The 13,828-nt window shown below is 53.4% G+C and overlaps 1 protein-coding gene across 1 annotated transcript in view; it reads left to right on the forward strand.

Moving 5' to 3' along the window:
• Positions 1–13,828, forward strand: part of GOLGA3 (golgin A3) — an 81,583-nt gene that overhangs the window by 42,248 nt on the left and 25,507 nt on the right. The window contains exons 10-16 of the mRNA XM_011960757.1: positions 443–554; positions 2,204–2,510; positions 5,749–5,951; positions 9,384–9,521; positions 11,105–11,266; positions 11,582–11,950; positions 13,511–13,588. Coding sequence (XP_011816147.1) covers positions 443–554; positions 2,204–2,510; positions 5,749–5,951; positions 9,384–9,521; positions 11,105–11,266; positions 11,582–11,950; positions 13,511–13,588 — 1,369 coding nt within the window. The remainder of the gene's footprint in view (positions 1–442; positions 555–2,203; positions 2,511–5,748; positions 5,952–9,383; positions 9,522–11,104; positions 11,267–11,581; positions 11,951–13,510; positions 13,589–13,828) is intronic.

Here is a 13,828-nt window from a genome sequence, read left to right on the forward strand (position 1 = left end):
GGGGCAGGCAGAGGGCCTGACTTTAGACGTTGCTTCCCTGGCCCAGGACTCTGCACTGGAACAGGCGACACATAGCTTTTCTTCCTGATTCTGACCTTAGTCTTGACATGAACATTTCATTCATACACAAGTCTGCTGCTTTTTAAGCAGTAGAATTGGATCTAATCAGCAATCGTCTGTGTTATTAAAATATCCACTCTCCTGTTTACATAGACTTGTCACTAAGCTGCACGATGCATATCTCACATTTCCGTAACAGTTCCTGCTGTGTGAGGCAGGAATGTTCATCTGTGCATTCATGCAAGCCTTAGCTCTCTACTTAATTTAAAAAGATTGAGAGAGAGCAGCAGGGGTGCGTGGAATTTGGAGAACATGGAAGAGTATGAAGGAAAATCAGGATGGCTCTGGCTCGCACAGGCCTGACCCGTGCTTTTGTCCCCAGCGTGTCCTTGGAGAGCTCTGCAGCAGAAACGCAGGAGGAGATGCTGCAGGTGCTCAAAGAGAAAATACGACTTGAAGGACAGCTGGAAGCCTTGTCACTGGAGGCGAGTCAGGTAACGGACACTCTCGACGTCTTAGCGTGCGGCGAAGTCGGAAAGCACATGTGGCTCCTCTGCTGGGTACGAGGTTTCGCAGATGTGGTTGGGAATCAGCCGCCGCAGCGTGTCTGGCAGCCGAGTGTTCTGCATCTTTACATTTTTTGTCTATTGTCAGCCTTAGAAAGAGGTGTTGAGTTTTCTGCCTCATCATGCATGGGTCCATTTCTCCCTGCATCTCACCGGAATATTTCCTGGATGTTAGGTGTCTTCACAGGTCTTAAGAGTTAAATTCTCTTGGTGGGTTGCACCTTTTTCTGGCATGGTGAACCTTTTTTCTTTGTAGTGCTTTCTGCTTTTTCTGATACTTGGTTTGCTATATCAGAAAAAGCCGCACACACTGGCTTTGGTTAACATGTGCCAGAAACATCATTTTCCATCCCTTTTTCAGCTCTCCTTTGTCATTTTGTTGTATGCACTTTACCCATAGCAAAGAGCTAGGTATTTACCTTCTGTCGACAGTTGAGTAAATCTGTTCAGTGGGGGTCAGCTGTCTGCTTCTGGCGTGGAAGCGTGAGAATGCACCCAGGCCCTGTGGTGACAGGGCTGAGGGGGCCTCCTGCAGCGAATGGGGCCATAGAGCAGGGCCGTAGCTGCTCACCGCGCCGGAAGCTTGCCTTGCTAAATGCACATCTCATGCTGAAGATGGTTTTCTTGTACAACATGGTCCTTGGAGAAAAACACCTAAAGGTGACAAAAACCACCTAAAGCTGTGTCTAAGGAAAAGGTGATTTCGGCTGTTTTGAGGCTAATTCTGGTTGTACAGTCGTCATTTCTCCAGCGTTACAGCGTGAGCCTCCCGTCGTCGGACGCATTTCCCTTCCTCTGTGTAGCCACTCTCTCGAACGGTGGCTTGCTCTCACTGCACTTTGTCTTCTCATCCTCCTGGGTCACTGATTGGTGCTTCGGTTGTATCCGCACCACAATTGTGAGGGTTGTTTCAGGTGTGGTGGTTGCTGGCTCCTTGCTCTAGGGTGTCCTTAAGTTTGTGTTTCCTCAATTGCTTTGGGTGTTTGTTGTCTTGGCGATGTGTGAACTGGATCCCTCCCCGTAGGCCTTAGCGTGGGGGCAGGTGGTGGGGTGATTTCCTCTGGCGATTCTCTGCTGCTCCTGGGGCCACACAGCATTGCCGTGGTCACTCAGGACTGTGCTGTGTCCCGTGGCCCTGGCTGGAGCCCCTAGAGCCGCACTTAGGAAGCAGCCACCTTTCCTTGCCTGTGTTTTTTGCCCATTTCCCCCCAGATCCGAATCCACTGTTAATCTTTCAGGGGTCCCTCTACACGTCTGGCATTCTGTGTGTGCATGCCATATCCATGCCATATCTGGCATATCCATGTGCACGTTTGGTGTTTCGAACACGTTTCCCGTGTTCTCGCAGGAGAAGGGTGCTTCCCCAGCCCTGCCCGAGCGCTGCCCTGCGCAGGTGCAGTTGGGCCCAAAACTAGTGCGGCTCCGTGTGCGTCCTGCGCCTGTTTGGAAAGTCGCCTTCTTCTGGGCGGCTGTGCTGGGAGAGTGCCTGGGGGTCTCAGGGTCCCCCGTCAGGCCAATACACTGGACGGAAGTGACTCGTTTTCTGAAAGTCATTGTGGTTGTTGGGATCTTTTCAGGCACTTAAAGAGAAGGCTGAGCTACAGGCCCAGCTGGCTGCCCTCAGCACGAAGCTGCAGGCACAGGTGGAGTGCAGCCACAGCAGCCAGCAGCGGCAGGATTCGCTCAGCTCGGAGGTGGACACTTTGAAGCAGTCGTGCTGGGACCTGGAGCGAGCCATGACCGACCTGCAGAACATGCTGGAGGCAAAAAATGCCAGCCTGGCATCGTCCAACAACGACTTGCAGGTAGCCGAGGAGCAGTACCAGAGGCTCGTGGCCAAAGTGGAGGACATGCAGAAGAGCATGCTCAGCAAGGACAACACAGGTGAGGCCAGGCCCTGGCCACGCCCTCCTCCTTCCCTGACTGGTCCCTGCTCCGCCCTCCTCCTTCCTCGGCTGGTCCCTGGCCACGCCCTCCTTCCTCGACCACACCCTCCTCCTTCCTCTACTGGTCCGCGCCACACCCTTCCTCCTTCCCTAGCCACGCCCTCCTCCTTCCCTGACTGGTCCCTGGCCACGCCCTCCTCTTTCCTCGACTAGTCCCTGGCCACGCCCTCCTACCGCGACTGGTCCCTGGCCACGTCCTCCTCCTTCCTCGGCCACGCCCTCCTCCTTCCTCTACTGGTCTGCGCCACACTCTCCTCCTTCCCTAGCCATGCCCTCCTTGGCCACGCCCTCCTTCCCTGGCCATGCCGCCTTCCTTTACTGACTAGTTCCCGCTGTGGCCGCCTCCTAACCCGTCTGGTCCCTGCCGCGCCCTGCTCCTTCCTCGACTGGTCCCCACTACACCCTCCTCCTTCCCTGGTCACGCCCTCCTCCCCTGGCCACGCCCTCCTTCCCTGACTGGTCCCTGCAGCGCCCTCCTCCTTCCCTGACTGGTCCCTGGCCATGTCCTTCTCCTTCCCCACCCACGCCCTCCTCCTTTCTCAACTGGTCCCCGGCACACCCTCCTCCTCCCCTGGCCGCGCCCTCCTCGTCCCCTGACTGGTCCCTACCACGCTGCCACGTCCTCCTCCCTCCCCAGCCCCCGATCCAGGCAGGTGCTGGGGCTGGTGCCGACAGCTCTGTTGGCATGTGACTATGCTTGTGGGGGTTGCATTGGTTTATAATTTACACATAAGGAGGCCACTTTTCTAAAGGAAATACAATTTTTAGTTAAACTTGTGGAATTGTGTACATTTTTGCGTGCACATCCAGGGGAATGAATTAGGTCTTGGAGATTGACCTCGGACCCTGGACTGTCTGCGGTGATCATTTCCACGCATCCTGCCTCAAAAGTCTAGTGGTATTTGGGGGGTGTAGAGCTGCCCACTTATTCCACAGAATTGCAGATTCCATTTAAAATATTCAAGAACAGTTCCTTGACTGTCCATCTGGCAACCTTTTCTCCCTGGATGCAGCGTGTCGGTCCAGCTGCCTCCCTGTAGGGCTCACCCAGTGAGTACAAGTAGGACGGTGGACCACGGGAACTGCGGCGGGCTTCCATGTGGCTTGGCAGCACGCCTTCTGCCCCCTCAGTCCCCGTCTGAGCCAGTCCCAGAGCCCACACTCCAGTGCCCAGCGGGCACGGAGAAGACTCTGGTTGACCTGCTCAGGGCAAGCGTGAACAGGAGCAAGAAGGAGAGGGCGAAGCGGGGTCAGAAGGTTGAAGACCAAAGCCTGAGGGAGTGTGGAGTCACCTAGGTCCAGAGTCCTCCCAGGGAGACTGCTTGGTGGCCTCATCTCTCAGGACTTGAGATCGCCTGAGCGAGGGGGCCCTGGTGCAGCCACTGGGAGGGCTGACTCCACGTCAGCCACTTCGCCCATGAGGCTGTGAGACTGGGTCTTCGATCTGATGACACAGAGGAAGGTGACAAGCTGGTGTCACAGAGGCTGCGTTCCAATACTAGGAAAGAGAAAGCCAGCTGAGAGGCAGTAGTACTTCTGTAATTGCTTTAATATTTTAGTCGAGCATTTCGTGATACCCAATCCCTTCAGAAAAACTATGAAACCCAAAAAGTTCTCAACACTAAAGTAGTTGGGGCCCTGTGGGTTGCCATGCTTCACTTGACCAGTAATCGGGGGGCGGCAGAACCAACCTGAACGGTGGTGAGGCTGCCCAGTCTTGACCGGGGGGGCGACACGGTTACCCTTGCTGTTTGTTGATGGCTCTGGTAGACATCGTTGGGTCGAAGACGAGAGCCTCGGCGTCCACGACAGTTTTCACAGATTTCATAAGTGTGAATTTGCCGACTTGATTAAATTTGTTTGAACCCCAAGCTCAGTATTCATGGACACGTGTGGAGCAGCAGAGTATGTGAGTCATCCGAGGCGCCCGCTGAGGAGGAGAGGATGCTCTGCCTGCCTTTGTGCTCAGCCCGGGCCGGAGGAGTTCTTTTCAGGGCCATGTTTGTCTTTCTGTGCTTTTGGGGATAATTTTGCAGTTCAAGATGGCCCCAAACGCTGTCTAGTGTTTTTGTTGTTGTTGTTGTTGTTTTGTTTTACTTTTGAGATGGAGTTTCACTCTTGTTGCCCAGGCTGGAGTGCAGTGGTGCGATCTCGGCTCACCGCAACCTCCACCTCCCAGGTTTAAGCTATTCTGCTGCCTTAGCCTCCCTAGTAGCTGGTATTACAGGCATGTGCCACCACGCCCAGCTAATTTTGTATTTTTAGTAGAGACAGGGTTTCTCCATGTTGAGCGGGCTGGTCTCGAACTCCCAACTTCAGGTGATCCACCTGCCTCGGCCTCCAAAAGTGCTGGGATTACAGGCGTGAGCCATCATGCCAGGACAACACTGTCTAGTGTTTTTAAACACAGAGAGGATGTGAGGTGTTCTATGGAGAAGATGTACTTCATTTTTTTCTTTTGATTTATTTTTTTCAATTCATCCTGTTTCTATTTTTCTAAATTTTATTTTTGTTTTTAAAAATTCATTTGTCTTTGAGATGGGTTGCTCTGTTGCCCAGGCTGGAGTGCAGTGGGGCAATTGTGGCTCACTGCAGCCTCGAACTCCTGGGCTCATAGGATCTGCCCGCCTCAGCCTCCCAAGTAGCTGGGACCGCAGGTGCATGTCACCGTGCCTGGCTAATTTTTTTTTTGAGGGGGGGTCTTGCTGTGTTGCCCAGGCTGGTCTGGATCTCCTGGGCATGCACCCCTATGCCCCCTGCACCCCCATGCCCCCTGATCCCCCGTGCCTGGCCATCATTATTTCCTGGAGAAGCTTTGCTCAGGCTTGTTGCCCGAGTTGTTGGCTGTGAGCTCAGTGTGAATGAATCAACGCTATGTATTGAATCGGTGTCTTAAATGGAAACACAGAACAGAGGTTATGTATCGATGAACCGGTGAAGATGCTTGAGCAGAGGCCTGCAGGAACCTCATCCTGCATTTCTCCCAGGAGCAGCATCTGTCAGCGTCCACTAGTGCTATGTTCACGGCGACTTCATGGAGTCAGCTGTGGGGAATAACCGGAACTGACTCTTTCTTGGTCTCCGCTGAGAGTCCCGCCTTATGTCCTGCACGCGCGGAGCTGCGTACTCCCCCGTTGGCTGTTACTGGCCTGAGCGCTGTGCTTGCCCCATTTCAGTGCACGACCTGCGGCAGCAGATGACAGCTTTGCAGAGCCAGCTTCAGCAGGTGCAGCTGGAGCGGGCGACGCTGACCAGCAAGCTGAAGGCGTCACAGGCAGAGATCTCGTCCCTGCAGAGTGTCCGGCAGTGGTACCAACAGCAGCTCGCCCTGGCCCAGGAGGCCCGCGTCAGGCTGCAGGGTGAGATGGCTCACATCCAGGTACGGCCCCCGCCTACCTTCCAGGGCAGGTCACGCTTCTTGTCTTCGTGTAGAACGGTGCTTTTTCCAAAGAGTTTTCTGTTTCTAGAGTTCACAGACATGTTTTCGTTTTGTTTTGTTTTTTTTTTTTTTTTTTGAGACGGAGTCTCGCTCTGCCGCCCGGGCTGGAGTGCCGTGGCCGGATCTCAGCTCACTGCAAGCTCCGCCTCCCAGGTTCACGCCATTCTCCTGCCTCAGCCTCCTGAGTAGCTGGGACTACAGGCGCCCGCCACCTCGCCCGGCTAGTTTTTTGTATTTTTTAGTAGAGACGGGGTTTCACCGTGTTAGCCAGGATGGTCTCGATCTCCTGACCTCGTGATCCGCCCGTGTCGGCCTCCCAAAGTGCTAGGATTACAGGCTTGAGCCACCGTGCCCAGCCAATGTTTTCGTTTTTAACCTGCTGTCTAGCACACCCTGTGTCCCATGTAGAATGTGTCCCATGGGCCCCCCCATGACCTTCTGACATGGGAGACCCACAGCAGCCTCTGCCAGCATGTTCAATTCCAAAGCCTGTCTTGCTGGGCACGGTGGTGCATGCCTGTAAATTCTCATCTGCCTGGGTCTCAGGACCCTCCCACCCCGGCCTCCCCATTCTGCTGTGATGTCTCACAGGTGTGTGGCGCCAGTGGGGTTCTCTTCCTGGTTGGAGCTTTTCCTTTCTCTGCTGTGTGAGCCCTGAGTGACACACAGGCACCGCATGTTTCCACCGTGCCTTGCATTTCCTACATACTGTCGGAAACACTTCCTCTCCCGTCCACTCATTAGTGGGTACAGCCCATGTCCAGTTTGGTCCCGTGTATGTGGGAGCGTGTGTCTGTCCAGGTTGCCCCTGGGCCCACACGCTGGAGACACCTGGACCGACAGGCAAATGGTTCAAGTGCACCTCGATTTGAGTCTCGGCGCCTAGACTAATTAGGATGATGTCAGAGATGCTGAAGAGCACCTTTGGTCAGCCTCAGTCTTTTTGTTGTTGTTTTTGTTTTTGAGACTGTCTCACTCCATCACCCAGGCTGGAGCAGTGGTTCGATCTCGGCTCACTGCAGCCTCAGCCTCTCAGACTCAAGCGATCCTCCTACCTCAGCCTCCTAACTAGCTGGGATCACAGGCATGCACCACCATGCCCAGCTAAGTTATGTGTTTTTTGTAGAGACAGGGTTTTGCCATGTTGCCCAGGCTGGCCTCGAACTCCTAGGCTCAAGTGATCTTGGCCTCCCCAAGTGCTGGGATTACAGACGCAAGCCACCGCAGCTGGCCTGTTATTTTTTAATTAGCTGTGGAATTTTTTTTTCCAGATAAAATATTACATATTTATTAAAACTTTATTTCTCAAGAGGGGAATGTGAAATACTAATTCCACCAAATGTTCCTTTTGTATCTAGATTTACAAATATATACAATGGAGGTTTTCTTCAATTTTTGTTACTTTTTTTTTTTCTTCTGAAATGGAGTCTTGCTCTGTCTCCCAGGTTGGAGTGCAGTGGTATGATCTCGGCTCACTGCAACCTCTGTCTCCTAGGTTCAAGTGATTTTCCTGCCTTAGCCTCCTGAGTAGCTGGGATTACAGGTGCCCGCCACCATGCCCAGCTAATTTTTGTATTTTTAGTAGAGATGGAGTTTCACCATATTGGCCAAGCTGGTCTCGAACTCCTGACCTTGTGATCCGCCCACCTCAGCCTCCCAAAGTGCTGGGATTACATCACACTCAACCTATTACGTATTTTTTAAGCCAAAGAACCATATGGAAAAGCATTTGTTCTACTTACAACATAACTTGGAAACAAATCAGTATACAAATTAATACACTTTTTTAAAACTGCAGTGCGTTTATATGAGGTAGTATTTAAAGAAGTAAGCCAAGTCAGGTGTATTTTAGAAGTATAGTTTGGACCAGGTGCAGTGGCTCATGCCTATAGTCCCAGCACTTTGGGAGGCTGAGCTGGGCCAATCACTTGAGGCCAGGAGTTCAAGACCAGCCTGGCTAACATGGCAAAACCCCATCTCTACTAAAAATGCAGAAGTTAGCCAGGTGTGGTGGCGAGTGCCTGTAGTCCCAGCTACTTGGGAGGCTGAGGCATGAGATGTGCTTGAATCCAATAGGCACAGGTTGTAGTGAGCCGAGATCGAGCCACTGCACTCCACACTCCAGTCTGGGCTTTGTCTTAAATAAAAAACCAACAACAAGGAAGTGTGGTGGTGTAGCCTGGACAACAAAAAGAGAGGAAGCTTCAAAGCGATGGTGGCTCCAGAGCCCTATCTGCTTTATTTTCGGAGACAAGGTCTTGCCCTGTCACCCAGGCTGTTGGAATTCAGTGTTACGATCATAGCTCCCTGCAGCCTTGACCTCTTGGGCTCACACAGTCCTCCTGCCTCAGCCCCCCAAGTAGCTGAGACATAGTTGAACACCATCACACCTGGCTAATTGTTTAAACATTTTCTGTAAGGACAGTGTCTTGCTACGTTGCCTAAGCAGGTTTTGAGCTCCTAGGCTCAAGCGATCCTCCTGCCTCAGCTTCCCAGCGTGCTGGGATTACAGGATGAGCCAATGCTGGGCCCTCACTGCTTTTTCCAAATATCTTTGGAATCCAGGTTTAGCATTCCTTAATCAGAGTTTTTAATACATTTTTTTGGTACCCAAATGTATCCCTTCATTCCCAGTAACATTCAGAAGGGAGGATTCCAGGCAGGCACTCTGCTTTCATGGTCTCAAAACACAGTCCCAGCAAAGGCTATCCTCCCTGGCTCCGTGTACCTTCTCCTGAGGTCCTGGGGCCTGTGGCTTCTGTCATGTCTCGCACTTCGTACTCCAGGAGGCAGCATGGAACAGGCGACGCAGGCAGGTCCAGCCACAGGCCCCAGGCTGTCCTCACATCTCCTTTCAGTGCTACTTCCCTTGGCTGACGCCGTCCTCCTCAGGGCCATGGGACTGGACTTTTTCACGAGACGCTTGGCCAGGGTGGGCCTGAGCACCTGGGGGTCTGGGCCGGGCCGTAGCTGGGCTGTAAAGGCTGCGTCCCGGGAATGGCACCTGTCGGGCAGGCCCTGGTGTGTGTCTGGCTGGATTTGGTCAGTTAAGATAAGGCTCCTCACCCACAGGGGCTCAGAGATGCCTCATCAGTGGGGACTTTTGGGTAGGTCCTGCTACAAACCGCAGTCTGATGAGCTACAAACAGCATGATGAGTGCTTGCTGATGGCCTGCCTGCCCTCCCACTCAGGCACACAGAGCCCAGACAGCGCATATTTTGACGTGGGAAGATGGGTGGTGGGGCTTATGTGGGGGACACTGAGGGGCAGCCAGTGACCCTCACCCTGGGGCCTCCAGGGACAGGCTGGTCTGCATTTCTTGCTTGAAGTTGAGCAACTTTTTACTTTGTGGGGTTTTTTTTTTTTTGAAGGTTGGACAGATGACCCAGGCAGGTCTCCTGGAGCACCTGAAACTCGAGAATGTATCCCTGTCCCAGCAGCTGACGGAAACTCAGCACAGGTCCATGAAGGAGAAGGGACGTATCGCGGCACAGCTGCAGGGTATTGAGGTGAGGCTGCAGCCAGGGCCGTGTAAGGTTGGGAGAACATACACACACACAGACATAGATACCGTGTGTTTTTTCTTACATGTTCTATCTCTCTGTGTGTATCTCTTAAATATTCTCATGGATGGCCTGCAGTGACCGCTCGTTAAGGCTTTGGGACCCCTGCTCCTCATCCCTCACCTGTTGGGGCTTAGCGCAGTGTGGCTCTTTTCCTGCAAGCCCAGCCTCAGCCTGGGCCCCCGGCCAACAGTCATTGCCAGTCAGGGATGGCGGTGGGTACAGAGTGGGTAAGGAGGAAGGGTCCGGTGAGTTTGTACCTGACAGCCTGTCGAAGCCTAGCAATGAGAGGATTTTCTTTGCTTTCTAAGCACTCGACCTGCATTGCCATTTGACCCTCCAGCAACCACACGCTGTTGAGGTCATGGCCGCTGCCTGCCCAGCCCTCTCCAGAGGACAGAAATGCGGTAGGCTTGATAGCTATTCTTTAGCTGTGGGGCCCTGGACAATTTCTTAGCTCTCTGAGCCTCATCTTTTTTTTTTTGAGGTGGGATTTCGCTCTTGCCGCCCAGCTGGAGTGTAGTGGTGTGATCTCAGCTCACTGCAACCTCCGCCTCCCAAGTTCAAGCAATTCTCCTGCCTCAGCCTCCCAAGTAGCTGGTATTATAGGCACCTGCCACCACACCCTGTGAATTTTTTGCATTGTTAGTAGAGACGGGGTCTCGCCATATTGGCCAGGCTGGTCTCAAACTCCCGACTTCAGGTGATCCGCCCGCCTCGGCCTCCCAAAGTGCTGGGATTACAGGCTTGAGCCTCATCTTTATAAAATGGGGATAGTGTCACCTACTCAATAGCCTTGTGGAAAAATTAAAGAAGAAATGGTGTAAAACCCCAAGGCGGTGTATGGAGGGAGGTTCTGTGCTGGATGATGCTGGGCCGGTCTCGTTGCCGACCTTTCCCATTGTTCAGGGAGCTCTCTGCAGCCTCACGTGGTTTCTCGTCTCCTGCGACTGTTCCCACCTCTCTGTGGCATCAGCTGGGCCACCCGGCTGGGATGACGGATAAGAATCGTGTTGTGTCAGCCATAGTTCTTCAAGGGCTTAGTAGAGAAGAACTGAAAAGAATTTCAAGTTAGGAATTTGTGTTTTCCCTAAGAAGTGTACCCCGATGTGAGGGCTCATCCACAGCCAGAATGCAGGCTGTGTTCACTGCAGGGGCCTCTGCTCTCTTACCTGGTGGTACCAAGCACTGCTCTTGTGAGAGCATGTCTGGGTCTCACTCTTGAAAGGAGGCACCTGTCGCCCACCTGTTGCCACACGAGAAAAGCCGGGGAGGTTCTGCGCACCACTGGATCCGAGTCCTTCACACAGGGTTGCTGGCCTGGGCTGGACCTGGCCTCGGTCTCCTGGTTGGTGCTGGCCCAGCTGCCCACCCGGGGCCCTCAGTCTGCTGTTGGTAGACAGGATGGGGATGTGGATGGGGCCCGTGCCAGGGGCCCCATCATTCTCTGCAGAGCACGGGACTTGCTGGCTGCTGTTCACTATTACGGTTTCCTGCCTTTTTAAAAACGCGTTGTTTGCTGGGCCCAGGCTGACATGTTGGATCAGGAAGCAGCCTTCCTGCAGATTCAGGAGGCAAAGACGATGGTGGAGGAGGACCTCCAGAGGAGGCTGGAAGAGTTTGAAGGCGAGAGGGAGCGGCTGCAGAGGATGGCAGACTCGGCGGCATCCCTGGAGCAGCAGCTGGAGCAGGTAAGTCCCTGGAGCCCTTCAGGCTGGACCCAGGCCCCAGGCGATCCCGAGCAGCCAGGACTGCACACAAGGAACCTGGGTGGTCCTCTGCTGTGGGGCCGTGTCTGCTCAGGTGAGAGTTGGGCTGTTGGTCAGAGGCTGCTGCTGCTGCAGACCTGACTGTGTTTGCCCTGCTGGTTCTTCTGCACCAGGATTGTGCATGAAAAAAAGACCTTCCATGGTGTCCATCAAAATTACTTGAAACCCGAACAGGAAAAGGGCGCACGTTCTCGGAGTAGGGTCGGCGCAGCCACGTGGGCTTCATTCCTTCTCCAGGTGAAGTTGACTTTGCTCCAGCGAGACCAGCAGCTTGAGGCTTTGCAGCAGGAGCACCTGGACCTGATGAAACAGCTCACCTTGACTCAGGAGGCTCTGCAGAGCAGGGAGCAGTCCCTCGATGCCCTGCACACACACTACGATGAGCTGCAGGCCAGGCTGGGGGAGCTGCAGGGCGAGGCCACCGCCAGGGAGGACACGATCTGCCTCCTGCAGAACGAGAAGATCATCTTGGAGGCGGCTCTGCAGGCAGCCAAGAGTGGCAAGGAGGAGTTTGACAGAGGAGCGAGACGCTTGGAAGAAGGTACCGAGGAAACGTCGGAAACTTTAGAGAAGTTGAGAGAAGAATTGGCCATCAAGTCCGGCCAGGTAATGCATTCTGCTGTGTTTTGTTTTGAATCAGAACCCTCCGTGCAGGAGTGATGCTGCTTATTTGGTCCTTCCTTCCTGTCTTTCTTTCTTTTCCCTTTCTTTTTCTTTTTTTCTTTTCTTTTCTCTTTTTTCTTTTCTTTTTTCTTTTCTCTTCTTTTCTTTCTTCCTTTCTTTCCTTTCTCTTTCTCTCTTTCTTGCTTTCTCTTCTTTCTCTTCTTTCTTTTCTTTCCTGCTGTGTCGCCCAGACTGGAGTGCAGTGGCACGACCTCAGCTCACTGCAAGCTCCGCCTCCTGGGTTCACACCATTCTCCTGCCTCAGCCTCCCGAGTAGGTGGGACTACAGGCGCCCGCCACCTCGCCCGGCTAATTTTTTTGTATTTTTAGTAGAGACGGGGTTTCACCGTGTTAGCCAGGGTGGTCTCGATCTCCTGACCTCGTGATCCACCCACCTCAGCCTCCCAAAGTGCTGGGATTACAGGCGTGAGCCACCGCGCCCGGCCGTGACTGGCTCTTTCACTTAGCGTGATGTTTTCAGAGTTCATCAAGAAGAGAATGTTATTTAAAACCAGTTTTGGGCCGGGCATTTTGATCCTTCGCAGGGGGGCTCCTGAGGGACCACCCTCCATATTGTAGAGAAAAAGGCTCATTCTTTAGTTGTGCTCTAGTGATAACTAGGATTTGCGTGCAACGTATTCTATATTCAGACAGAAAACCTAGGCCCTCAACACGCTCTTCCCTATTTCTGGAGTCGGCCGCCCCATGTGTGTGTGCTGAGAGCTGTTTGCTGAGGTAGAGAAGTGTTTCCACAAACACACATGTTCCTGAGTCCCCCAGGGCCCTCCGAGTGCAGATCCTGTGGGGAGGGTCTGCGTGGACCCTCTGAGTGCAGTCCTGTGGGGTGGGTCTGTGTGGGGCTCTCTGATCCAAATGCAGTCCTGTGCGGTGGGTCTGCGTGGGGCCCTCCTAGTGCAGTCCTGTGGGGAGGGTCTGCGTGGGGCCTGAGCCTCTGCATTTCTCAAACACTCCTGGACTAAATGGACTGGGCTCCAACAGACTTTGCAGGACAAGGACCAGAGCCTGGGGTCGGCACCCTCAGCCTGTGGGCGCAGCCCAGCACTGGGTTCTGTAAACTGTCACTGGAACAGCCCTGCTCCGCCTGTGCAGAGACTGGAGCTGCGTCTGTGCTGCAGGAGCATTGCTGAGCAGCTGTGACTGACATGCAGCCTGTGAGCTGTAGTCATTTCCTATCAGGCATCTCTAAGAAAAGCTTACCAAGTCCTGGGCTGGAGTGCGTCCTGGCCTCATCCCCTCCCCCACCTCCCTGCCCCTCACTGTGCCTTCATGCTCTCAGTGGTGAGGAGGGAGAGCCCAGGCCTTATCCCGTCAGGACACAAATGCTTCTTCCTATAACATCTGTGCAGATGTGTGCCCTCCTGGATCCATCAGTGTAATGTCTGTGTAGCTGCATCCCCCTCCTGGAGCCCTCAGTGTAACATCTGTGCAGACACATTCCCCTCCTGGAGCCCACAGTGTAATGTCTGCACGTGTTCCCCACAGGTGGAACACCTGCAGCGGGAGACTGCCACTCTGAAAAAGCAAACGCAAAAAATAAAGGAACAGTTTCTTCAACAAAAGGTAAAAATGTGTTGTTGATTTCTTCACTTGAAACAAGCGTATGTACAGAGTTTTGTGTGGTTTAATTGCTTAGCAATTCCAGTGTCATAGGAGTTGAGAGGAAGGTAACAGGTAACATCTTGAGTTCTCTTTAACTCTTTTTTTTTTTTTGAGACAGTCTCTCACTCTGTCGCCCAGACTGGAGTGTAGTGGCACGATCTTGGCTCACTGCAAGCTCCGCCTCCCGGGTTCAAGCCATTC

This window comes from Colobus angolensis, unplaced genomic scaffold (genome assembly GCF_000951035.1).
Source record: "Colobus angolensis palliatus isolate OR3802 unplaced genomic scaffold, Cang.pa_1.0 Scaffold115, whole genome shotgun sequence".
NCBI lineage: Eukaryota > Metazoa > Chordata > Mammalia > Primates > Cercopithecidae > Colobus > Colobus angolensis.